This window comes from Coloeus monedula (assembly GCF_965178545.1).
Source record: "Coloeus monedula genome assembly, chromosome: 3".
In the NCBI taxonomy this organism is placed as follows: domain Eukaryota; kingdom Metazoa; phylum Chordata; class Aves; order Passeriformes; family Corvidae; genus Coloeus; species Coloeus monedula.
In genome coordinates, this window is record NC_138783.1 from 49,742,797 (window position 1) to 49,767,159 (window position 24,363).

General features: G+C 37.8%; 1 protein-coding gene across 1 annotated transcript in view; it reads left to right on the forward strand.

The window, feature by feature from the left end:
* Window positions 1–3,035: 3,035 nt before the first annotated feature.
* BRCA2 (BRCA2 DNA repair associated) overlaps window positions 3,036–24,363 on the forward strand; it is a gene marked incomplete at its 3' end in the record, with an annotated part of 34,341 nt that continues 13,013 nt past the window's right edge. The window contains exons 1-14 of the mRNA XM_082278921.1: window positions 3,036–3,124; window positions 3,774–4,025; window positions 5,988–6,090; window positions 6,875–6,927; window positions 7,033–7,073; window positions 7,172–7,283; window positions 8,858–8,913; window positions 9,855–9,969; window positions 12,710–13,861; window positions 14,679–19,451; window positions 20,660–20,752; window positions 22,120–22,189; window positions 22,595–23,013; window positions 23,996–24,186. Coding sequence (XP_082135047.1) covers window positions 3,046–3,124; window positions 3,774–4,025; window positions 5,988–6,090; window positions 6,875–6,927; window positions 7,033–7,073; window positions 7,172–7,283; window positions 8,858–8,913; window positions 9,855–9,969; window positions 12,710–13,861; window positions 14,679–19,451; window positions 20,660–20,752; window positions 22,120–22,189; window positions 22,595–23,013; window positions 23,996–24,186 — 7,509 coding nt within the window. The 5' untranslated portion in view covers window positions 3,036–3,045. The remainder of the gene's footprint in view (window positions 3,125–3,773; window positions 4,026–5,987; window positions 6,091–6,874; window positions 6,928–7,032; window positions 7,074–7,171; window positions 7,284–8,857; window positions 8,914–9,854; window positions 9,970–12,709; window positions 13,862–14,678; window positions 19,452–20,659; window positions 20,753–22,119; window positions 22,190–22,594; window positions 23,014–23,995; window positions 24,187–24,363) is intronic.

Genomic DNA, 24,363 nt, shown 5'->3' on the forward strand with positions numbered 1-24,363 from the left:
GATTATCGCCGCTGAAGGGTTAGCCCTACCTGTCCCCCTGTCCTGCTTTTATCTTACCTGGGGAGTTAATGGTTGCTAATTGATGGGGAAAGTGGGGCCAGCTGGGGGAGGGAGGGCTGATGGCGATGGAAGGCTGGCCTGTCTGCCTGCCTTCCTTCTCTGCAAGACGCTGTAATGATGAAGAGATGTCATTCAGCCACAGCTGGGACAACCACGGCCTGCGTAGTGAGGAGAAGCCTGCATGCTCACAGTTCCTTCTGCTTATGGTTTTAAAAGGAGGAAAAGGGGGTTTGGGAAGCTAACAAAGTCCAGATAAACTCGGTGTCCCCCGGAGACCTGAGCAAAGAATTCAGGCAATTACATCTCTGAAAAGAAGTCTTTACCGATATTAAAAGGTCTGAGCATCCTTATTGTTCCATTACTTGGGGATTATCTACCTGGAGCTTTTCTACTCAACTGCTTTAGGAAGAGATGGAATATACTTGTGCATACAAACTGAAGTAAGGGAAAGCAGTGGCTTAATACCTATATAATGAAATAAGTGTTAGTAATACAAGCACGTGCATATTAGTCCTTCTTCCATAACTGCATCACTTTAGTTCAATTTTAAGGTAATGTAGTTAAAATAATGTAATTTAATCATCCAAACTGTGTATGTAAGCCTTTAGAGACTGGAGAACCCTTAGATGCCTGGAACTGCTGTGATGTGAAACACTGTCTTTGTATGACTCTTCACCATCTCTATAAATGCATTGCTTTATAAAATTCAGTTGGCCAGCAAGAGAGAGGCTTGAGAAGACCTGATAGGGATGATGTCTTTAAACATTTGTAGTGTGTTTGACATTTTCAAGGGTCTGAGATAAATCAGTAAGAAACAGCATTTTTACAGGGCAAAAAGAGGCCAAGATTCAGGAAACACATTCATCATAATTAAAAGAAACATGTCTCAAGGCTCCACATTGTGCTTGGGTTTTCAAAGCACTGTTGGCATCAACTCAAAGCAAAAATAGGGTATTGAGATGGCCATGTTAACACTGAATGACTGACTGCAGTGTGGCTGCAAAAAGAGTAAGTTGTTAGGGTGTGTTGGGAATGGGGATGGAAATTAAGTTGGAAAATACATGTCATCCTTTAAAACAGCGGTTTGACTTCCTCTAAAATGCTTTGGGAATAAACAGTTAGTATGGCTCCCCAGAACACTGCAGGATCAGAATTTAAAGTTTCTTGAAAGGATGAGTGATATGGAAGATTATTGTATGACAAGAAACTGAAGAAATTGACAGATGACTAAGCAGGTGATGTGATAAAACTGTGCAAAATAAGGACTGGTGTGGAGAGGTAGAAAGAAACCCTTTTATGGCACAAGAATAGATGAACATACCACTAAAATGAAGATGGTAAAGACAAAGTTGTTGGTGGAAAGAGTGTTCCACCCATCTTGAAGTTGTTCCATTAACAAAGCCAAGAATTTAATCAAGAGACAAAGTGGGAATGGACATGTATGTGGAGGATAGTAACATTCTCTTTATTGGAACATCAACAACCATTTCATGTGTCAAGGCCTACAAAACCACCCGAGAAGCAGAGGCTGAGGCTTGCACAGGCCGTGACACTTCCCCACGGCACTGCTGCTGTGAGCCTTCCGCAGCCTTTCCCTGGGAGGTTGGTGTTAGCTGCTGTTGCCCAGCAACGTGGGTCATGTCGGCCATGGATGTGGTACTTCATTCCCTCGTCCCTGGAAGGCGTGAGTGAAGCTGCTGGCGGCCATCCTGGCTCAGGGCACGCTCCCTTTCTGTACTGTGCGGAGTCAGCTACGGGAGGACAGCCTTTGCGGCGGGCACCACGCGTCCCACCGCCGCAATGCCCGACCCCGTGCACGGCAGGCTGGCGCGGCCGAGGCGGGGCCGGTTCGCCGCCTCCTTGCCGGGAGGTGGCTGCGGCGGAGGGCGGGACCGGCGGATGCTCCCGCTGCGCAGGCGTGGGGCCGCGTTCGCGCCAAGCTTCGAACGGGGCGGCCGGGCTGGGGGTCGGCGCTGCCCCCTCCTTCTCCGCCGCCTTCCCTGCGTGCCCCGCCTGCCCCTTCCCCTGCGTGAGGCGATGCTGCGGCCGCCGCCCCGCCCGAGGCGCCGCCGGCAGGTAACGGCCCCGCGGGTGGCTCGGCCCTGCCCCGGGGCCGCGCTGTGCCCTGGGGGTGTCACTGCCGCCCCTCGGAGGTCTCTCTCTCGTCACAGCCCGCCGGGGGCCTGCAGTCACCGGGGGTGGGGAAGGGGGGTTTGGGCCCGTCCCCGGAGACCCCGCGGTGACCCGGGGGGGCTGCACAGGCCGCGCTCCGTGCGTGGGAATTGCCCGGAAGGAGCTTCCCCTCACGGAAAACAGCGCTGACAGGTCAAATCGCTCTTTTGAAAATATACTTCTTAGGTAACGTAAAGTTCTTTGCTATTCTGTTTTAATGCAGCCCTTGCCCTAATTTAAAGTGCCCGTCTTTCCCATGGTTTTGGTAAGGCAGCGCGTGTAACGCGGGCATCGTGTGGGAAACAGCTTTTGCTGTGGAAGCCATAAACCTGTTAAACGGTGAAGTCTCACTATGGGCTTATTTATACGTGGGGGTTTTTTTTAAAAGAACTGTGAAACTGGCAGTGTCTGCTCCACTTGAAAATAGCTTTGAATCAAATTCTTGACATGCAAGTTGTAATGGTTGTAGGAGTATATATGTGATAGTACATATTCCATCCTAACAGGTTGTAGTGAGTGTGGGGTTTTGATTTGTGTTTAAAATCCCTCAGAAGTGTTCTTCCCATTATATCTTGGTTTTCTCTTGTGGTTGCTGAGTATTGTCTCTGATATAATTCCCTATGCTCTTGTCTGTAGTTTTCCCACCATGTTCATCACTGTGGTGTTTGAATGCTCACATCGCAGTCAAAGCTGAACAAGCTTGGCTGTGGCACACCAAGAAATGCAGGAAAGCAGGCCTAACACATTCAAACAGCACTGTATGAAAGTGTTTTCTTATTTCTTCTCAGGCTTTTCAACTGTTCCAGTAATGTAATGGATAAGAAAATGGCTTGCAAACCTGTGGAAAGACCAACTTTCTTTGAAATATTCAAGGCACACTGCAGTGAATCAGGTACAGTTTATCTAAAGTAAATAATTTTTATTAGGATTGCTTTCTGGCCACCAATATTTTATACACTTTTGCTGTAAGTTCCACAGGAAAACATTATGCAGGTTATTAGCTGCTGTTCTTGCCCCAAATCTGTATTTGCTCATAACTACTTTTTGTAGACTGCTTCAATTTTTATTTGTAGTTTTTTCCCATGATGTATGCTTAGTTACTTTTTGTACATGCTTATTTAGAGTTGTCACCTCTATATGTACACACATGCAGACCAAGCTTAGTCTTCTGCTAAGTGCTCCTGTGGTAGTTATTAATTTTAAAAGGAGCTCGTTTAACTTGCCTGTCTGAGCAAAACAAGAGAGACTCTAAACGCCAGAGTATTGTTGTAATTTTAAACAAACTGGATATTTTTCTGGTCCTTCAGTTAGTTTTGTTAATGGTCTGAGAATTTGGGCAGACACTGACATTCCTTTTTTAAACCATAACCATCTTTTATGGTTATCAGAGTTCAAAGTCATCTAGAAACAAACGAACCAGGAGTATGGCAATGGAAGAAGCAATGTGTTTTGCTGTTAGCATTTAAATGCCTGGTGTATTTTCACATCCTTTCAGATCCTTTTTCTTTTTCATGCGGTTTTCTGTATCTTTCCCTTCATAGATTTAGGGCCTATCAGTCTCAACTGGTTTGAAGAACTCAGCGCAGAAGCACCCCCATATGAGCCCAAATTGTTCAGAGAGGTTGATGGGCCTTCTGGCTGGCTTGATCAAACAGCTTTTAAAACTCCAAAGACAAAACCCTCTACGTACAGTCAGCTGGCATCAACCCCGCTGCTTTTTAAAGAACAAAATGCAATATTGCCACCTTGTTCTTCTCCTGAAAAAGAGCCAGATCAGAAAAAAATAGGAGCAAGTGAGTAACTTTTTTTTTTAAGTTGTACTTAAAGGCTGCTTGTGCCTTCAGAAGCAAGATACTTTTTTATTATGATTATTAATGTAATAGATAATGCTACTGCAGGAACTGTGTGACAAGCTTAATTTAGTAGTCTTCTGAAGATCATCTATAAAAATGCAGAATTAATAGTGAATTTAACCTTGTGATAAGCTGATAATATATATTATGCAGAGTTCTCTGTATAAAAGATACTGTTGTAGTCCACATACTCTAAATACTGTTACTATAAGGAGATATGAACTTATTTGTATAACTTGTTGAATGTGAATCAGAGTGGATTTTTTTAGCCATCTCATTTTTGTTTTATGCAATATTTCTGAAAATCTTGTCAAGGGAAAGAATCATCCTTATCATGACAAAGTGTGAGGCAATCTGTAGGGCCCTCCTTAACCTTTCTTGGAAAGATTTAGATGCACTAAGCTCTTTTAAGTTTCTAAAATTGTATGTTATGGAAAGAAATTACATTTTTCCATTTGGAAAAGAAAGGAATTTTATGAGGTACTTCTCATACATTATTTCCAAATCCCAAGTACGTCATGGGAGAGTACATGTCGCTCTGCTCCTTCCTGATGTACCCGCCCTCCTTGGATGGAGAGAAGAATCTTTTCTATGGAGAATGTAAGCAAGATTGTATGTAAGAATCTCTTCAATAGAAGAGTATTTAACCCCATTCCTGAAGTATCTGATTGGTACATCTGCTGTGTCTGTGTCCTTCTGATAAGCTTTTCTAACCAGGTTACAGAGAAACACAGAAGACTCACATTATTACCAGAATTGTTCTTAGATTGTAAAGCAAATTCTGTGAAGGGTTAGAGCTGTGCTCCAGTTCAAGTATACTTTGTAACCCTACTTCCATGCAATATTGCTACTCTCTTTGTTTTGCCGAAGTTTGCTGCTGAACTTCTGCTGAGAACATGTTTATTCTAAATGTAGCTATTTGTACTTTACTGTGTTAAGTCCCTAGGGAATTCTTGGTTTCAGGAATTTCATTTGGCAGTTTTGTAGATGGCAAAGAAAGGAACCTTATGATTGTTTATTTCAAAATGGTCAGTTTTGCTCTGCATATGTGCCAAGTTCACATGTGACTGCCCAAGATATTGTATTTTCTTGGTTAGAGCCAAATAGCTCCTGTGAAAACAAGACATGATGGATTTCATACTTTGATATGGTACTGGGATGCAGCTGTGCTGTGCATATGAACTCAGGAACTCAGAAGCAGAGAGAAATGCACAAACTAAAGTGTAATTTCTGGTACTAAGGTTGTTTGGAAACTTAAGAGTAGAAATTTCTTTGAGTAGATGCTTGTCCATGTAAGGGTCTCACTGTTCAGAGGATTCTGCTGCTTTGGTGGGAGCAATCTTTCTCCTTTTTGCTTGGAGATGCTTTGCAAATAAATAGATGCTGCTGACAGTGACAGTGACTCCAACAACAGCTCTGGAAATAATTTTTGCTTTTTGCTGCTTATTTGAATCAGTAAGTGTATGACTTAGTAAATTTGAGGGGAAACAGAGCTCTGTTTGCATGTATTGTATATAAGAATAACTTCTGCAATGACAAGAAAGGCACAATGCAGTACGTTAAAACTGAAGTGAAATATGTGACTTGATTAATACCAAGAGAATAAAGTGACATAATGAGGGGTCTTTTTGGCTGTGCATTTGAAACATGTTTGATAAAACCATTTTATAGTACAACATTTGAAGCATTGCTTGGATATAAAATCTGAACATATTTAAGATACTAGAACAGAAATTAACATTGGGTTTCGGGGTTTTTTGGGGGGTTCTTTGAGTGGTTTTTTGGGTTGGGTTTTTTTTGGTTTGTTTTTTTTTTTTTGAAAGCTTGGTTTTAAACATCAAAGTTGAAACTGTTACCTGGAGTTTTGCAAAGTTGTGTTGATTATTATATTCTATGTTGTAGATAGAGAGAATTTGATAAGCCCAAATAATACAAGAAGAAAAATAGACCAAGAAAATGAAATACTTTCTTCTCCTGGTACCGGCCACAACTGCCTCACTGCTAGGTATGCTAAGTCATTCAACACAAATAGAAAATAAGCTGGACCTTAAGCAAAAAGCAGTATTTAACCCACCATATTTGACTGTTGAACTTCTTAAGAGCAGTGAATAATCTTGTATGTCTGATACGTTTATGATACTTGTAGGTTGCTAAGTGAGTTGAAAATGAAACACTAGCTAATTCTGAAAATGTCCTTGCTTTCAGGTGATTTTTCTTCCTGTTTTTCTACTCTTTCACAGCTGGAATACATAATTTTTCAACATTATTTCAGCTTTCCAAATCCTCAATATCAAAAGAAAGAGTAGTAGCGATGTATCGTGTGCTTCTCAAGTAGTAAAGCTCTTTATAATATTTACTGAGGTTTTTTTAACAATAGCCTTGATTTTGGCACTTAAATGTTTGTATTTCAGATAAATTTTATCAAAGTACTCATGCTGATTATAAGAACAGTTTAACTAGTTATGTGATTAAAATCAGTTAAGCCAATTTCCCTAGTTTCATACAGCATATTATAACATTGAAATTTATTACTTGTCAGACAAATAATCACTGAAAATTAAAATATTTCTCAAAAGAAACATTTTACAGTTTATAGTAGACTTATAGTAATGTTCAAAATATTGGCTGATGGTTAGGAGAAATCCGTGATTTATCTGGTCAGGGAAATAACCATGTGCAAAGAAAAAAAAAATAATGGAAATGGTAATAGATGTCATGTTTGAAATATTCAATTATTTTCAGAAATTGAGAAGTACAATTAATATTTTGGTTTTAATTTTGTTTTGCAGTCCAGCTATTTTAAGGAATACTTACAGAACACCTCAGAGAAATCATATCCCTGGTTTGTATTTTTGCCTTTTGGTTCTACAAAATATTTTATATCTCTGGATAAAAATCCTCATTTTTTAGTTACTGCTTAATGTCCTTTTTACATAATGTTTTTTAGGACCACATGGAAGCTTGTTTTGCACACCAAAACTTTCAGAGGTAGAGATTTTATTCATGCATTTTTGTGTCCTTTTCCTGAATTGTACATTAGAATTTGGCATAGAAATTACATATATGATTGTTAAATGTATTTCTAGGTCAGAACTCCAAAATGTATTTCTGAAAGTCTGGGAGCAGAAGTGGATCCAGATATGTCCTGGTCAAGTTCTTTAGCCACACCTCCTACCCTTGGTGAAACAGTGATAATAGGTATTTCTAAAAATGACCAATTGCTAAGAGTTAAAAACTGGGTTTGACCCTGGAAGTTCACTCAGTATGAGCTGTTTGGTTTTTCAGCTAAAAAAAAGACAAAATTCTTACAGAGATACTTAGTGGGTGACTTTAGATAATGCAGCCCTAAACAGAAAACTTTTGAGAAGTTTTCTTTCTTTGTCTGAGGAGTTAGGGACTATAAATTTAGAAATAACGTAGCAAAGCATAGGAAGAGGATTAGATAATGTTTGCTTCGTCCTATCACAAAACTAGAAACTATTGGGCTAAGTTACATGGGTTTGTTTATGAAGTGTGAGGAGGTGGCCTGCTGAGTAAACCTCCCACCAGCAGTGTTGCCTTCAGCATTTTTAACCACTCTCACTGTGCCTGCCATCATTTCAATCCAGCGAGAGAGACTGGGATACTCATCCAATTTAAGACCTGAGCTCCTGGGTTCGTATTTCCTGGGTTGTTTGGACAGGGCAATTCCTGGAGCTCATTTACTGCACAGCTGCACAAACAGCTGTGTCAGCAGAGCTGTGAATGAGAATGAGTGGGTGATAATTGCTCCAGTGGTAACCAACAGTGATGATAAACATCAAGCCTCAACCTAAGGTGTTGGAGAAAGTGAGATTTCATTAGCATATGATAAGCAAAATGAAATTTGTCTGTATGATTTGTTGATGAAAATTCTTGAGAAAATGGGAAAAGCTGGATGTGTCTCCTTAGCTCCTGACATCGCTCTTTGTCATGTTGTTAAACTATCACTCTATAGAGCATATAAAGCATATTAAGAATGAATGCTGGAACTGGGAATCTCTTTTGGGAGGAAGGGGGTGGTACCATTCACAAGGCTATTGAGTTGGACCATTTTGGGTGTTCTTTGGTCCAGAAAGGTGTGAGCTGAAAAGAAAGGCTGGTGGAAGTATCCATACCTTAATGATGATGGTCTGGGAGATGAGCTGTGGTTTGAGCTCTCATTCTCCCATGTCTTGGATAAGCCTAGTATTTTATACTAGTGATATTATACTCTCTGCCTACTGCCACCTGTGAAAAGAAAGAGCTGCTACACAGAACCTAGATGCTATGTCTATGAAACATTTTAATATACTGCTCTTCAGGCATTTTAAAAATAGGGTTCACTTTCTCATTTGGTAACAAAAGCAAAGATAGTACTGCTATTTTGGGAGGAAGTGGGGAAAAAACCCAAATTCCTGACAGGCTTGAAGATCTCATCCAGATCTTTGGACAGAAGAAAAGGGGGAGTAGTGCCATAAATAACTGTTTAAAAGGGGAGTGGCAGTGCTGTTTTAAGGAAACATAGCAGAAACCATAACCTGTGATTTGGGGTGGTTTGTGCTGTTACAAAACTGCTTTTGTACACTGTCCTTCAGCCTCATCTGTATGACTTTTTAGCTAGAACTTTCAGTTTTTAGTAGTTTTTTTATTTACAGAATTGAGTGGCATTTAAAATAATCCAATGAAACCATCCCAAAACACAGCTGTATTTGAACACAGTCAGTAGATCACTTGGGAGAAAATAAATTGACTTGTCTGTCTTTCTTCTAAAGCTAGAGAGAATGATTCTATTTCTGGAGCAAAGCAACAGGATGGAAGGGTTGATACAGTAAGTAGTTCTAAGAGCTATGTTGTTCTTTAATTTCAGTTAAGCTATTTGGTTACATGTTTACATGCCTTGAGCCAAGAAGAAAAAATTCTGTCGTTTTCAGTTTAAGCTCTCCTATCTCGCTGTTTTTAAAAAAGTTATTTCTCACAAAACTAAATTTGCAGTATATGGGTGTAGAATTTGTTTTCACAAATAACCCTCTCTGAGAAATATTTTTTGCTGTGTTTATTAAAAGAAAAAACAAACCAACCCTTCCCCCCCCTCCCCCTCCACAAACAACTTGGCTTCAGCAGCACTCAGTATTATTGAGAGCAAAATCAAACCTAGGAACTGAATTATGCTACTTATCTGAGGATTGGTTTGTCTGGTTTTTTCCCACTTCTGTCAAACTTTTGGAAGTTACTCTCCGGGAATAACTTCTCAACCACTACAATCAAGAGTTGAAATTGAGCTTTCATTTCAGTCCTTTGATAGTGGTCGGGAGAGTTCTTGCATAATTGTAATTTTACTCTGTGTATGTGAAAGCTGAATGATTATTGAGACTGAAAACCAAGGATGGCACTAAAAGGATTCAATTACAAATTTAAGTTTGATCCTTAACGACCTGAAACTTCACAGTTAACAAACCGTTACAAGTGAAAAAAAGCAGAACGTCTTTGTCCTTTCTCATATCTCCTTTGTTCCCTTTTTGAGAGGCTTACAGTAAACTGCTGAACCCATTCACTGCCCTTGAGGTGACTGTAGAATGGAACCTGATTTGCATCAAAAGTGGGGGTTATCTGCCTATTTGTTTTTCACATGTACCTGTGAAAATGCTATCTTTCATTTTAAGAGATGGAGCATTAGTCAGGTACTGCACTAAATGTTTAGAGTTGTGTCCTTGACTGTTAAAGGGACACTTATTGGTACATAATATAACAGCTTTTGTCTTTGGTTTGCAGATTTTGCACAACTGTTTTTCCAAGCATGATGAATGTCCTGGGATAAGTGATGCAAGTATGCTGTCTGTACCAGAGCCAGTAAAGCTAAATGCTGAAGATGACATCAAAGATTTGGGTATGCATTAATGCTTTACCTAATGAGTATTCTGTGAAGCAACTCTGAGGATAAAACTACTTTCTGTGTTTTGGGCTGTTGTTAGGGCTTGTTTGTTCTGCCAGCTGTATACTCTCAGTCCCTGAATTTATTCTAGCCTTAAAAAAGGGAGTGTCTGTTGAGTCAGTGAATTAAATCAGTGTCCTGGTTAAACCATGAAAGTCAGATTACGGTGCCACTGGACAACAACCAGATTAGTACTGTGAAGTGTGTTCACTGCAGCTGGAGAGGTGAGACTGTGGGAGAGCTGAGAGAGAAAAATGGTACAGGCTCAAGGGGGAGCAAGACTACTGCTTTTAGCTATTGAATAGGCCTAACTTTATCATGAAGTTTCACCTCAGCAGAGTGAGCTTGTTTTTTGATCTTGCTGTAATCTTTCTTTATTTAGTTCACCCATTCAAAATAGGTAGTTCAAAATGTGAAAAAATCTTTAGGAAAGAAGAATGTTTTGGCTTTTCTTAAATGAATGCAGAAAATATACAAGACAAGGGAAAACATGTTTTCATTCTGTGTTTTTAGACCATGTTAGTGAACAAGTGGAAGTGTAAATTCCAGTGGGAAGTTTTTTTATATTTTTTTGAGTTGAGAAATGATGGCAGAAGGGGAGATTATTACCAGAAATTTGTTTGGCATGCATGGGTGTAAAAGGGTGCCGTAGGGATTCACGTGGGCTAGACAGGACATTATATCCTTAGGATTGTATACCTCCTTATCTGAATTGAATGGACTGCCTTAAAAATAATGTTTGGTGGTACATGTAAGAACTGTGAAAGAATCAGTTTAGAATTCGACAAGGAGGGCTGAGAATGTTGGGGTCAGGAAGCATTGTTGCTTGCAGTGTTATGCGTGCTGTTTTCATATTGTAGGTTCATATGTGCTGAGAAGAATGTATTTGGTAGTAAATGTATTGAAGTAATTAGTAAAATACTTTTAGAAATGAAGGACAAATGAATGTCTTGGTCTGTGTTCCAGTAGGTCGTATTACATTGCATACTACAGTAGAGAAGACCAGTTAAAACAATGTCTGAGAAAAATAAGAGCGAGAAGAAAACCATTTGTCTTAGAGTTCCAAATAACTTGCAAATGTTTCCTTTTTCCTATGTATTCCCTTTTTGATAATAATTAATTTGGCATTTGAAGATGCCATGTGGAAAAAGGACACCTCAAACCTCCACATTTGTAGCTTTCAGGTATTGGTTTTCTCTGGAATAGTGTTGTATGATCATAAAGTACAGTAAGTTTTATTAGGTATACATTTTATTTCAGTTAAAGAAAATAAGAGAGATCCTAATATATCAAACCATCAAATATTGCCCTCCAGTGAGTTTAGAAGTCAAAATTAATTTCCTTGATTTTTGTTTCTCCCTGGCGTGAGACTATTCAGTGTACAGACAGTATCTGTACAGTCCTTCAGATAATCCTTGTTTTCTTTAATCCTAAAAGGTAATGTCTCTTGTTTAAGTAAGAAGAAATAAGCTATGTCTTTTTAGAAAGCTCTACTGACAAGTTATCACAGGATGAAAGAATATGGACACAGAAGTTGCTTCAGAGGAACCTATTTCAGTAAAGGAAAATTACCTACCTGTACACTCAATCTGTAGTGTTACAGTTTCATCTTTTTGAGATGCCATTTACCATGCAGGCCAAAAATAGAAAGTAAAGAGAATGAGTAACTTTCTATGTCTACAATGTTAGCATGAACCCATAATGGATGTATTACAAATAATTGGATGTGTGTGACCAAGTACTGGGAAATCTTCAGTGGGCTTCCAAATGGAAAATATTGGATATTAGGCTATGTAAAAGTTCTAGTAGGGAAAGTTATAGAGTTGTAAATTAAAGAAATTGTGCCTAAAAAAAGCTTATGGAAAAAGTTGAGCTATTGGTTATGTGCCATGGGAAGACAGAGGAGCATGATGTTTTCTAGGTACTTCATTATGATTTCTTTGATATGAAAAAGGCTTAAAAAGTATTCTGTAAATGAAATCTAGCTATATTTTTGAATGTGGACTGTTCTGGTAAGTGGGTCTCATTTCATACATTTGAGAAGGTAATATTTTTATTTGGCATGTATAAGCTCTACAAAGGAGGGTTTGGGTTATTTTTTCCCCATTGCATGTTGTTTCTAAACACAATCAAAAAATTCTCATTATTTTTCTAATATTTGTTCCAATCATGGAACTACGTAAAAGCTTCCTTATCAATTAAAAGATTGAGAATATTTCTAGATACTATACTATTTTATTCATAGTAGAAGACAATAAATTAATCTTTATATAAAATTATATATGTCTATATATAGCTTTAGCTGCCAGTTACAGATAACCATAGGCAGCTCTTAACATGTCTGGTACCTACAATCAGGTATAAATTTTGGAAGAAAAAAATTGAAACATTTACCTTGACAAATTTACTACTCATTCTCTGTCTGTAGGGGAAAAAATGCTCTTTTGAGACAGCTAGGTTTCATCTTGGCAACTTTAACCACCACAGAGCTCGGGAGGCCAGGGCATTTATATGTATTTCCTTTGCCTCCTGTCTCCTCTAACAGCTGCTTAGTTTTATCTTTATCAGCTCACTCCTGAGTAAAGGTAATGACTATCAAATTGAAAGCTCTACTTATCAGTACTGTTCCCAAGTTGTTTTCTAAAGCTTAATTTCTTACTTCTTTTCCTCTCTTCATCTTCTCTAAACTCTTTAGAATCGGAGGTGTTAGATGGCTTACTTGGTGAGATGGATAGCTTTGAGGACACATTCAGCATGCCAGCTGAGTCCAGTGGAACTCTTCTGCTGATGCCACATGCTCTGGATGCAGTAGAGAAATATGAGATAAATCCAGATAAAACACAAGAAAAGGGGGATGTTCCCTCTGAGCAGCCTAATAGAAGAAAGACTGGCATTTCACATGAAATCAAAACAAATAGCTGGACTGAAAACAGCCACTCTACTGGAATGAATGGTTCTTTACTCCAAAACACCAGTGAAGATACGGGAGATGGTAAAGGTGGCTGTTTAATAGGACACGAAAAGGAATTGAGCACAGGAGATGTGCGTGATTATAGAACACACAAGTCCTTTGAGATTGAGAGGCCTGTGAAAGAACGTGTGCAGTCTCCATCAAGCCAGTGGTCTCAGCTGAACTTATCTGATCTTGATGTAACTCACCTGGAGATGTCTGTATGTAGCTCTCCACCCTGTGACTTACAAGAAAAGTCAGTACTACTGGCCAAGGATGATGCTGTGGAAACATCTTTACTGAACACTTCAGGCTTGATAAAAGCACAAAAGCTGTTGAGTGTCAATTTGGCAGAAAAATGCTATGAAATGAAAAACACTGAGAACAACCCAACATCAGAAATAACTCCAGTAAAATCTGTGTCGTTGAGTGTTCAAGATCCACAGTTAGTAAAAGGATGTGCAGCTGAGGTTTCCAAAATGAGCTTCTTAAACTGTAATTCTTTCTTAATTGAACATACAAATGTCACTGAGTATTCTGTAGTCTACAGTGGCAACTTTTCCAAGCATTTAAAAGCAACTTCTAAATCGGTCATAACTGATGTTCTGTCTCACCCACTTGTGTGTAATGCCACATCTCCAGATAACTATGACCTACATTTAATAAATAGTGAAAATACTCTAACAAAGTCTGGTTTTAAAAGCCTGAAGATGTTACCCAGCTTGAGAAAGAGATCCAAGAGATTTATTTATAGAATAAATAATACTTTACTGTATCAAGAAGAAAAAATACAAAAAGAAGTAACCTCTGAATTACCTATTCATACTGTATTACCACATTTGGAATCTGATTCATACAAGTTTAGAGGCTGTCAGGTGGCCAGTGATGTTGAGCAAGGTATATAATTAAGCTTTTCATCATTTGTGGAGGATTCATTATTTGTTATGAACCTTTCATGTAAATGTTTCAGATAAAATCATGTAAAACTTTCTGTTTGTGGAAAAGTAGTTGTGCAATTGGCAATCAACATATGGGATTGGTCTGTTATATAGTGATAAGGATTATTATTCCTTTTCTGGAATAGAAACTTCCACCCAGAGCCATTATTCTAATTGACAAGCATAGTTGTCTTTGTCAATGCTGGTTATACATCTGTAGTGTCAAGGGCCATTCTGTCTGAGTTGATAACTTTTAAGTGATCGTAAAAAATGTTAAAGGTGTATAGTTAGTTTTCTAGAGTTAGGTGCTTTAAGACTCTACATCTGTTTCTTCCCAAAAGCACAAAATACTTTAAAAAACAATATAATGAAAGCAAGCACATACTCCTACTTTTAGAAGCTGTTGTTCTTGCTAGAATTACTTTATATTAGGAGTTGAAGTACATTAAATTTGAAACAAATCCTTATGTTGAGACATGAGGAGTTGAAGCCCATCTTTTCAAATTTCATTACAACTAAAAACTTATTTTTTTGTTTTTCACCTTGTAGCATTAACTGCAGCCAACTCTTGTTTCTGACTGTTAGAACATAATTAGGTTAAACAGACCTCCAGCCTTGTCAAGGTGTTTGCATTTGAAAACAAAAGTGATCCTTTGGGTTCTGTTGTTAAGCTTGTGTAGAAATGATCTAATCAGTCGAAATTTTATGAAAATCTGAATCTACATTTGTTTGTATACATTTATTCACTTTTTTGTCTGTAATGTCTTCTCTTGCAGACCGTTTTCTTCCTTCTGACAGAAAGCATTTGGAATCAAATACCAGGACAAAGAACTTCAGCACTTCTACTTTAAAAATGGATATAATGGATAACTCAGCCGATAATTCCTTCAGTGATAGGCTGAAACAACAAGACCTGAGAGACTTGGGGGAAAATGCAAGACAGGATCAACCTGCTACATCAATAAAATGCTTAGAAGTATCTAATACACTGAAAGAAGACGCAACAAATTCTTTAAATAGTGAGATTATTTCAAATATAAAACGTAAAGTTCTGACTTCAGCATGCCTAATGGCAAGAAAGCATTCCAGATTTCTCCCTAAAAGCTGTTCTTTAGAGAAAAGTGAAGAAGATAAGGACATGAGTGCTAATGTGGATGATGGAGCTGCTGTACCTCAGAGCCTGAAAGGGCTTGGGTCTTCTCACAGGGACAAGGAACTCTTGGTTGATATGCACAGTGACTCTATATCCATGACAAACAGCATTTCCCATAATACTTCGTGTCATATCAACTCCGGCATAACTGGAGTCAGTAGTGACTGTTGCAATGAATTATCACCTGGTAAAAGGCACGCTACAGACCAGAGGTCAGGAGCTGACTGTAGAGAAGTACACAGACTCTTGGGAATAAATTGCTCAGAAAATGACAATACTGGATTAAAACAAGCAGAGGAAACAGATGCAGCTGCCTTTTCAGAGGATGTAGCCAACAATGAAGACCCAAAGCCAGCTGAAAACAACAAAAGTGCTCATGCAGATGCATTCAGTAATGTAGCTGTAGACATTCCTAAAGAATTATTAGATGGTGTAGATAATAGTTCTTTAAATGAAGTAATTTCTGCGGAAGATAAACAAGTAGCACCTATGTATTCCAGCAAAAAGCCAGACAAGAACCTAAAGTGTAAAGCGGAATCATCAGTGAATCTTAATGCATGCAGTTTGAATCTGGGCTTCAGTGGCTTTCAGACTGCTTCCAATAAGCAGATTAAATTCTCTGAAGCCAGTATAGCAAAAGGCAGAATGCTGTTCAAAGATATTGAAAATGAATGCTTTGAAGCCTCTTCCATGGAAACAGTCAGAAACTTTTCAAATCAAGTTAAAAAGGAAAATACATTATTCTCAGACTCAAAAAGCAAGTTGGGCAGTAATTTATCTGATTCTTTAGGTGATTCACAGGCAAGTTTTCTTGAACCCAGGCACACACAGTTTATTCCACATAAAGTTGCCTTGTGTAAAAGCTTTCCTAGAACTCCACAAGCCTTGCAAGAAGCAAATCAAACCTTGACAGCAAGCCAAGAAGCTGAAATTGCTGAACTTTCTAGTATCTTGGAAGAAACAGGTAGTCAGTTTGAATTTACACAGTTTAGAAAGCAAAGTAACACAGTACAAAGTCATGGCTTGCAAGAATTAGGAACTGAAGAAACACGTGGAACAATGAATGTAGAAAATATTTCTGAAACAAGGAAAGATGTGGAGTTTTGTAGCACTTTTAAATCTGAAAATCAAGTAAAAAAAGGCAAGTATTGTCAGGAGGAAGACACAAATGAAGGCTCTGAAGTGGTGAAAAAGGAAGAAGAAAATGCAGTGGTTTTCCATGAAAATGACAAAAAGGTTACTTTTACTAATTTAGACATAAATGAAAGTAGAAGATCTGATGAGAGCTTTCCCATAGCTAAGCAGGACAGCTTTTCTAATTTCATAGGCTTTACTTCAGCTGGAGGTAAAAAAATAAATATTTCAAAGGCAGCTTTGAGTAGATCTGCAGAGCTCTTCAGAGACTTGGATGATGATAACTATTTGTTTAAATCTGAAACTGGTACTAGATGGCACAATTCAAATGCATCTATGTCTTCTGACAGTAATTTTTTCAGATGCCTGACAAAAGGAAGCAAAGAAAAAGCTGTTCGTGTTCCAGATTTCAAAAGCACAAATGCAGTTTCCCACACAGGTTCTGTTTCCTACCATGCACAGAATAAAAATGAGGAGAATACTAGTACAGCTTTTAAGGAAAATACGGAAATTAAGACAAAAATATCAGTAAATAATACTGAAAATGTTAGTTTGAGTAGTATTAGCGTTATCAATGGCCTATTATCCACTAAAAATCATAAGCAGAATTATAAAACTTCCAAGCAATTTTTAAATCGAGGAGATGAGGAAGGCAATTTGCTAGACAACTCATTAGATGTAGCATGTCTAGAAGATACAGTTATGACTGCAGAACACAGTTTAAATATGTCATATGAAATGGAAAACCAGTCTCCTAACCACAAAGGAGAAGACAGAAAGGAAGATGAATGTTTGTCACCAAAACTTCAAACTCCAGCTGATGGTGATATATCCATTCCTGATGCAGCTTTGGATCATTCTCTGCCCTTGTTCAGTGTACAGTTTGGAGAAAGAGATGTAAATGTTTTGGAGAACTCTGATGAAGAAAAAAAAAATTGTAAAAATGTGGAAGAAGACACCACCCATGATAAGAACCTGCTAGTGAATGAAAGCAGAATAATTATAGGTTCTTACCGTCATTATCAAACACCTCTTGAACAAGAGGTAAACGTGGGGGAAAGTGAAGAGCAAGGGAGTTATCTGACTGGTTTTCTTACTGCTAGTGGCAAGAAAATAGCAATTGCTGATGGATTTTTGGCCAAAGCGGAAAAGTTTTTTGCAGATGTTAATGTAGGAAAGGAACATAATGACAATTTTGAGAATCTCATCAAGAAAAGGAAATGTGGTAAAAACTGTGTTAAAGACTGTGATTTATGTATTGACTCAGAAAAACTTAACTTCAGTGAAAAGTTTGTTCCTGAAGGACCTAAAGCTCAGTTTAATCAGGTGATAGAGAGCAGTCCTATTAAGCATGCTGCCATTCTTGATCCTGCTAAAGTAGATACATTTGTTGATCTAGGTGAAACTTGTGAAGAAAGTTTGGTAACCTCACGTGTGCATAAAAAAGCTGATGTCAGACCTGGAAAGTCAGAATTGGAATCCCTTAGAGGACAGAAGAGTGACACTTTAAGAAGAACTTGTTTGTCTGAAGATGGAAAATTGCTTGCAGAGAAAAAGGTGGACTACTCACCAAGAAAGAGGGATGATCCAGAAAACACAGATGATTTTCCTGTGTATTCTTCTGCATCTCTGCATTTAATGAAGGTACCAAGTGACTTTGAAGACAACTGTGTGCCTGGAGATAGAAAAAATACTTTATTTGTTGAGGAGAGCAGCAGTAAAGCTGATCAATCACTCCTCTTAGATTCAAAAAGTAGCTGCTCTTACATGAATGGTGACAGTAAGGAATTCGACTTAGAACATTTAAATGAACCTGCTGCTGATAAAAATTGCATCACAGACACTATGGTTAGTGCTTGCCAAAACCGGTCACCGGTCAGTCTTCCTGAAAAGGAAATTAAGTTTAACAGGTTAAAAGAAACAACACTTAATGTTGAAAAGCAAAGGGGTGATCTGAAACAAACCATGTTTAGCACAGCAAAAGGGAAAGCCGTGTCTGTTTCAGAAAGTTCATTAGCCAGAGTCAGACAAATGTTTCAAGAAGACTGCAGTGAAGCTGTAAAATATGAAATTGAGCCTAAGTCAAGACTCAATCAAACAGAAATTGCTAGAAATTCATCTGTAGTCCTTCACACTGAGTGTCCTAATTCTGCTAAATTTTTTAATGCTACAACAAGCAAAGAAGTTAATTCAGCCACGTCCCAATTTATTAAAGTAAATGCAAGTTCTAATGAAAATTGTCACCAAGAAAGAAGCACATCCGCAGATGCAAAGTCTGTTTCAAATTCTCAGAAGCAACACTTGGAGCAGAGTATTAAGCTTTTAGGGCACTTGTCTGTTCCAGATAAGCAGATAGAGCCAGCAGGTGCTTCTACAAGCAATTTTGGACTTTTTAGTACAGCAAGTGGAAAGCCTGTACAGCTTTCAGAAGAGTCACTCAAGAAAGCTAGACAACTCTTTTTTGAAATGGAAGGTAATCATTCATCACACGTTGAAGAAGCATTTTTAGTTGAGGAAGATGTAGAAAAGTCTAAAATGCACACAGAAGTACTTCCTAGGAAAATGCAGGTAGTGTCATCAAAAGGGGAAGAAAATACAAGCAGAGAAATTATTTCAGATCCTGCTTTTGGCTTCAGCACTGCAAGTGGAAAGCAGGTAAAAGTCTCTAAAGATGCCTATCAAAAAGCAAAGGCAATTTTAGAAGAATCTGATTATTTTTTGAGTAGTGGGCTTTGCACTACAGATCAGCTTAGTTCAATTAAAGAGGGTGGTCAGCATGTAAAATCTTTAACAGATAAGGTGATCTCAGAATTCAAAACTGGAAAAAGCTGCAATCAAGACTCTGACTTTAAAAGCATCTGCCCTCTGGAAATGAAGTCTTTTCCTAGCACTTCCCACATCAAAATGCATGAACACACACCATACAATCAGAAAAACAAGCAGTTAACATCATTTAAAACAAACTTTCAGCAAGAGGAGACTGAGTCTTTTGGAAAATGGGAGTTGAATCTGGGGTCAAAAGCAGAGTCTGAAGCAATTTTGTGCAGTGATACTGCTAAAGCAGAAATTAATACTAATCTTCAAAATCCAAGAACTTACTTGGAAGTTGAGGCTGTAGAAAGTGCAAGAGCTTTTATGGAAGACAGTTCTTCCATTTCTGGAGTTCAAATTAATGCTGCACAGACCTTCAGTGGCAGACTGGATAAAAATTTCCAAAATAAGACCTTTGGGAAGAGGCACTTTGAAGAAAACAACTCACTTGGTAAGTGTTTATTTTACATACATTCAACTCCATATTTCTGCATATGTTTGAGGTTTTGGGGTTTTTTTTGCATGTCATGTTGATTTTTAAGTCACAGAGACGTGCAAGTTCTTTCACTAGATGTCAGTTGCAAAAACTCTTCTTGCTACAGGGTGGTTCATCCACACTTTCCAGGCTTAAACGTGCGCAGTAGAAGCTAAATTTGTGATTAGTAATTTCGAAGGTGTACAGGTTTGCTGTTTTATCATAAACTTACAGAAGAAAGCTGCTGCTCCTTTTCTCCCTGAGCAGACTTCCTTCTTTCTTTTCCTCTCTGTACAAATCTATTGTTTTTTCATTGAAAAACGAGTAGCAGTATTTTAATTTTCATGGTTTTGTTCATTGTAGGTGAGGACAATGTTTTGCTTGTATCAGGATTGCTAGTCTGGTACGAAAAATAGTTGTTGGTCTAAAAGCAGTTTCTTGCCTTCTGAGACTGATCTGTCTAGGGCTGAGGTGTTGGTACTTGATGCTTGCACAGACACCCAGACCAGTTCAGGGACCTGGGCTAGCTGAAAACTACTTGTGGAAGGGGAGATTGCAGCATGATCCCTGCCTGGCTGCACAGGTTCAGGTACGAAGGTCAGGCAGGCTAGTGCTGGAAAGTTTGAGTAGGTGGCAAAAGCCAGGAAGGACTCATCAATCCAGCTTGAAACAGCTGTGTCACAGCTGAACCCTGGTCTTAGTTACAGCTTCTGTAAAAGATGTGTTACTCTGAGTATTTGGGGGGGACTCTTTGGTTACTGAAAGTACAAAGAGAGATGCAGGTGAAGTGCACTGTGAGAGCTGTGCTGCTGGAGAGTACTGTGATGCACTTTCTGAGGCAAACTGAGTGTGTTTGGTAACTTCAGACTTACAAACTTCCTTTTGGGTGGAAAAGAATTACCGATCACAAAAGTTTAATAACAGACTTCATTGTATGGAGTGTTGTTGTGACTCTTGGTAACACAATCTACAGTCACTCCATACAGCAGAAGCTTCTGCAATTTGTGGTGAGGTGGCTCTGTGTTTGAAAAGGCCATTAAAGACATGTGTGGTCTGAAAACTTGCTAAGTCTGCTTGCTCTGACTTCAGTATTTTATTTAGAAATTACAGTTATGTTGTGCAGATTGATAGGATACTGAACTTGAAAGGCACATCACTTTTAAAATTCTGTGTTTTTATTCTAGGAGAACCTCCAATTAAAAGACAGCTTCTGCTTGAATTTAACAGAACAAAGAATTCCCCCAGATCTTTGAAAGCTTCAAAAAGCACCCCCGATGGTAATTTCAGTCATCTTGTGTTCTAAGCAGTAATCCAGTGTCAGTTGTTATCATCAGAGTTCTTCAATTTCTAATAAACAAACATATAATAAGTTTGCTTAACTACTGTATTTATCAATGTAGTCATGGAAATTTGGGGAAGCTGCTGTGGTGATGTTTCTGCAGACTTGAAATCACATGATTAATGATATGCCTTATTGCATAGAATCTAAATATATTACTTCTGCAATAACTCTGATTTAATTTCCAGTTCAGGAGGAATTTACCTGGTTTCTCACAATCCTAAATCTCACAAATTCTAGTCTCAATAGGAAGAATGCATTTTATTGATTAATCTACAGAATATATTTTACTGATTACCTTTGAATTTTCTGGTAGATACTTACTGGTAATATACTTATTGATAGCCATCTGTATTACAGGTGCTTACAATATTTTGAGCAAGTAATGTGGAAGCTCATGAAAGTGCAATCAAGGTTTCAAAATTTGAGTTGATGTTTTATGTGAAGCTAGTTACTGATTGAGATATTAGGATAATATGATTTTGGCTACAGTTTTCAATAATAGGATAAACTGTATTCCTTAAGGAACTTGTTCTTTTTAAGCACTGCATGCTCTCACTTAGAATTCAGTAGCAGGATTCATCAGATATATTGTTCTAGGCATAGAAGCCATGATTTGAAGTACTAAATGGAATTTGTAGATTGCTGCCAGAGAATAATTTTATTCCTTTCATGTGTCAGTATTCTCCTACCCTGCAGCAGGACCTAAGCAGTGTTATTTGTTGGCAGACAACTGAAAACAGTTCTAATCTCCAGTACAGTCTTGCCTCTGACTTCTAGAACATGTGGCGTCTTGTATATAGAACTTCTCATATGAAACTTCCTCTTTGCAGCATAAGGGCATAGCACAAATGAGTTTACATTCCAGGCAAATATGATTTAGTTACATTGATAATTCAAAGATAAGGATGTGCTTCAATAACGGAAGGAGGAGTTTGTGCAAATGTGCTCTTTTCTGTTGTAACTTCAAATAAAAGAATAAAAGTTGCTGAAAGAGTTCTAAATGGAATGGTGAGCCTACCTGGAGTTAAATATATGATAAACATTTCCCTTCTAGGAGCTTAAAAATACCTTGCTGGCTCAGTAACACAAACTCTTGAGAGCTCAGCATTGTGATCACTTATCCCTTAGATCTCTCTGTAAAGATGTTTAAACAAATATTTTTGGGTGCAGGAAAGAATAAAGCTGTTTAAATTCCACTCTGAAAACTTTTCTATATATCATTAATATAGATAAAACATGTGCTGTAAATTTCTGTCTATGTAATGTGCCATTTCAAACATATTTTTTCTGATTATCTTACAGGCATTTTTAAAGACAGAAGAAAATTTATGTACCATGTGCCTTTAAAACCCATAACTTGTCAGCCTTTTGGGTGAGAAATTTATTACATATTTTAGAGTTCTTCTAATGCAATTTCTTAAAATCTCACGAGCCTTTGTAACTTTCTAAAAATATACAGTAATAATTTGCTACCCAACTTTATAGAAGACTTATAATTTTGCTTCAAAATAAACATTAAAATACCATATACCACATGCTGTTGCAGTAGACCAATGAGATGCTAAACAAACTATACCCTGTTACGCTGTGTCTTTTCTCAATAGATAGAAGTTAAGCATTCTGGGGTTTTTTTTTTAAATACCAAAGACTGGTATCTTGTCATTTTTACTGATACAGTATTGAAATTTGTATTACTATATGAAGAATACAAAACTCCTGACAAGGATTTCTGTCAGGAAGATGAAACCTGTATGATTAAATGTTTTCATCTCTGTAGCTCGACTAAAGAACGACAAGAAGTCAAGAATCCTACCCTTACTCTGCCAGATCAAGACTTCAAAGGATTCCAATCTAAACCTGCCATTTTTCAGCGCTGTGCTCTGAGGCACTCTTCAAATGATACTGCAGGGGTTTCCACTCCGTGTAAGGCCTCGGCAAAAGAGAGTGAAGAAACAAGAAGTTTGTACAAATCTGGCAAAGCTGCAAAAACTTTTATTCCACCCTTCAAAACCAAGCTGACATTTTCTACATGTGAACAAGGCAGCAGCAGAAGATGTGACTCACCCATCAGCAAAAATATGACCAAAGAGATGGAATTAAATCAGATCACATCTGAACAAAATAATGCTGACCCTCAAGATCACCAGTCTTGCATGCAGCAAGCAGCAGACACTGACCTAGAAAATGGCAATTTAGGTACCTATTTCCAGATTTTACTCACTTAACTATTGTGAATACTGTCAGAGTTAAACCTTTAAGGGGTTTTTGCATTTTTTGTCAAACTTCTTTTTCTTCAATAAGAAGGTTCTTTTTAAAGCTTTTTATTGGCAGAAAAATTAGGAAATTACTACTTCCCTAATATTTTATATTACACTCCTAAAAAAGCATATGCTGCTTATCTCCAAAGTTAATTGAGAAGATGAAACGTATTTCACATAGTGCTTAGAAACAAGATAGCTTATGTTTCATTTGATACTTGATTTTTCTTATATACCTCATAGGTAAAATAATCTAGGAACCTTAGATTAGCCTTGCTATACTTCATTCACTTTTACAGAAGCTTGTTTTCATTCCATTTGCTAATTAAAATGTAGACTTAGCCATATAAATGGTTGGTTTGTGTCATTTTCAAAGAGGCAGAGTTTAAATGCTCAACTGTTCAACTTAAGAATGTGGGCTTATGCATTCTAAGATCTCTTGAATGTTCTGGTGTGTGTTATTTCTACAATTTACAGTCAAGTAATCTGGATTTTTTTTCAGAAGGACTTGTGTATAATTGAACAGGTATGAACATTTGCAGAATTAGATTATGCATTAACAGGCCAAAGTCTCAGGATTACGGACTCTGTAGTCATCAACTAATTTCTCTTCATTTGTAGTTTTCAATGAGACTGAGTTCAGTCTGATGAGAAGAATATGTAGATGGAAGTTTAGTTTAGGGAGTTGTATAAAATTAATATAAATACATAATTTGTTTCATATAAATATTCAAGCACCTTCAGTAAACACTGGTTTCTAAATGCATTAAATTTTGAATACTTAGACTTGCAGTTTCTAAAAATCTACAGAGTGGCGTGGAAAAAATGCTTATCTGAATCTGCTTTTGTAGTATGACTGTGTATCTTTATTTGAAAATAGTTGTAAAAGGTTTTGATGTTCTGGGTTTTTTAATTTGCAGCTATGGCCAGGATGGTGACAAATCTCCGCTGTGCCAGAGATCTGCAGGAATTGAGAATTAAAAAGAAATGTAGACAAAATATTTGCTCACAGCCAGGCACTCTTTATGTCATTAAAACATCTGCAAGCAATAGAATCTCTCTGAAAACTGCAGTAGAAGAGACATCTCCTAGCTTTTATTCTACAGAAGAGGTATATTGATATATTTTTATTTTCTGTCTTGCATCTGTTTCTCAAGACTAGCCAATAAAAGTGCAGTAGCTTTTGAATAGATATGTTCTTCAGTTTCTAGGTATTTACAGTAGCTGTTAGACCAGTTGCCACAGTACTTAAGTAGCATATGTACAGCTTTAAGACTGTTCCAAATAT